At 43.4% G+C, this 1,948-nt stretch overlaps 1 protein-coding gene across 1 annotated transcript; it reads left to right on the top strand.

The window, feature by feature from the left end:
• The first annotated feature begins 284 nt into the window (after nucleotides 1–284).
• Nucleotides 285–1,431, top strand: LOC118899805 (germ cell-less protein-like 1). The gene is given in 2 exon segments (XM_036861776.1): nucleotides 285–920; nucleotides 922–1,431. Coding segments are annotated over 2 exon segments (1,146 nt in total).
• The last annotated feature ends 517 nt before the right edge of the window (nucleotides 1,432–1,948 follow it).

Genomic DNA, 1,948 nt, shown 5'->3' with positions numbered 1-1,948 from the left:
TATGTATAAAATAGATAACTAATAAGAACCTGCTGTATTAAAAATAATTAAATTCAAAAAAAAATTATTCGCCTGAGGTCCGGGCGCGCGGGCAGAGGCAGGGGGTGGGGCAGAGGATGGAGGCAGTAGCGCCCTCTGCAAAGGTCCGGGCTGCGCATGAGAAGGTGGCGGTGTAGGCACGCGGGCCACGTGGAAGCCGGCGGTGGTGGCCGGGCCATGGCGGGAGACCGCCTTCGTCGGGCTCCCTGAGGTGCGCTCTCTGAAGTCTCTGCGAGCCGTGACCCATGGGCTCGCGGAGCAGCCGAGTGCTGCGCCCCCAGGGGCGAGCCCGAGCCCAGCAGGAGCCGGGTTCTGGGGCTGGGGGCTCGGCCCGGAGGCCGGAGACTGGTGGCGACGCGGCTGCCCACGGCTTCTGTTACTGTCCGGGCAGCCGCAAGCGCAAGCGGAGCAGCGGGGCCTTCTGCTACTGTCACCGCGATTCCGAGACAGACGAGGATGAGGAGGAAGGGGACGAGCAGCAGCGACCCCTCAACACCCCTCGGAGGAAAACACTGAAGAGTACATCCAAATATATTTATCAAACATTATTTTTAAATGGTGAAAACAGTGACATTAAGATTTGTGCTCTAGGAGAAGAGTGGAGCTTACACAAAATATATTTATGTCAATCTGGCTACTTTTCTAGTATGTTCAGTGGTTCATGGAAGGAGTCCAGCATGAATATTATTGAACTGGAGATTACAGACCAGAATATTGATATAGAAGCACTGCAGGTGGCATTTGGGTCATTGTATCGAGATGATGTCTTAATAAAGCCCAGTCGAGTTATTGCCATTTTGGCAGCAGCTTGTATGCTGCAGTTGGATGGTTTAATACAGCAGTGTGGTGAGACAATGAAGGGAACAATTAATGTGAAAACCCGTATGTGGCTATTACACATCAGCAGGGACCTATGGACTGGATTCTGTAAAGAAAAAGTGCCTTGAATGGCTTCTAAACAATTTGATGACTCACCAGAATGTTGAACTTTTTAAAGAACTCAGTATAAATGTCATGAAACAACTCATTGGTTCATCTCACTTATTTGTGATGCAAGTGGAGATGGATGTATACACAGCCCTTAAAAAGTGGATGTTCCTTCAACTTGTGCCTTCTTGGAATGGATCTTTAAAACAGCTTTTGACTGAAACAGATGTCTGGTTTTCTAAGAGGAGAAAAGATTTTGAAGGTATGACCTTCCTTGAAACTGAGCAAGGAAAACTATTCGTGTCAGTATTCAGACATTTAAGGTTACGGTATATTATCAGAGATTTGGCCTCCGCGAGAATTATCGAACAAGATTCTCTAGTACCTTCAGAATGGCTATCTTCTGTGTATAAACAGCAGTGGCTTGCTATGCTCCGAGCAGAACAAGACAGTGAGGTGGGGTAAGTATGGTACATCATAGCATTGTTCATTAAAAATATATATATATATTTTTTACTGAAATATAGTTAATTTACAATATTGTGTTAGTTTCAGGAGTACAGCAAAGAGATTCAGTTATATATATATATTTTTTCAGATTATTTTCTGTTATAGTTTATTATAATATACTGAATATAGTTCCCTGTGCTATACAGTAAATCCTTGTTGCTTATCTGTTTTATGTATAGTAGTTAGTATCTGTTAATCTCATACTCCTAATTTATCCCGCCACCCCTCCCTTTCCCCTTTGGTAACCATAAGTTTGTTTTCTTTGTGCGTTCTTCTGTTCTTGTTATAGATCCATGTGTATTATTTTTTTGGATTCCGCATATAAGTGAAATCTTAATTGTCTTTTTCTGTTTGACTTATTCCACTTAGTGTGATATTCTCTGGGTCCATCCACGTTGCTGCAAATGGCAATATTTCGTTCTTTTTTGTGACTGAGTAATACATATGCCATTGTATATAAATATGCCACATC

The sequence above is a fragment of the Balaenoptera musculus genome, chromosome 8 (genome assembly GCF_009873245.2).
Source record: "Balaenoptera musculus isolate JJ_BM4_2016_0621 chromosome 8, mBalMus1.pri.v3, whole genome shotgun sequence".
Classification (NCBI taxonomy): domain Eukaryota; kingdom Metazoa; phylum Chordata; class Mammalia; order Artiodactyla; family Balaenopteridae; genus Balaenoptera; species Balaenoptera musculus.
Note: the sequence above shows the minus strand (reverse complement) of the source record. Positions and strands in the feature narration are given on the sequence as shown.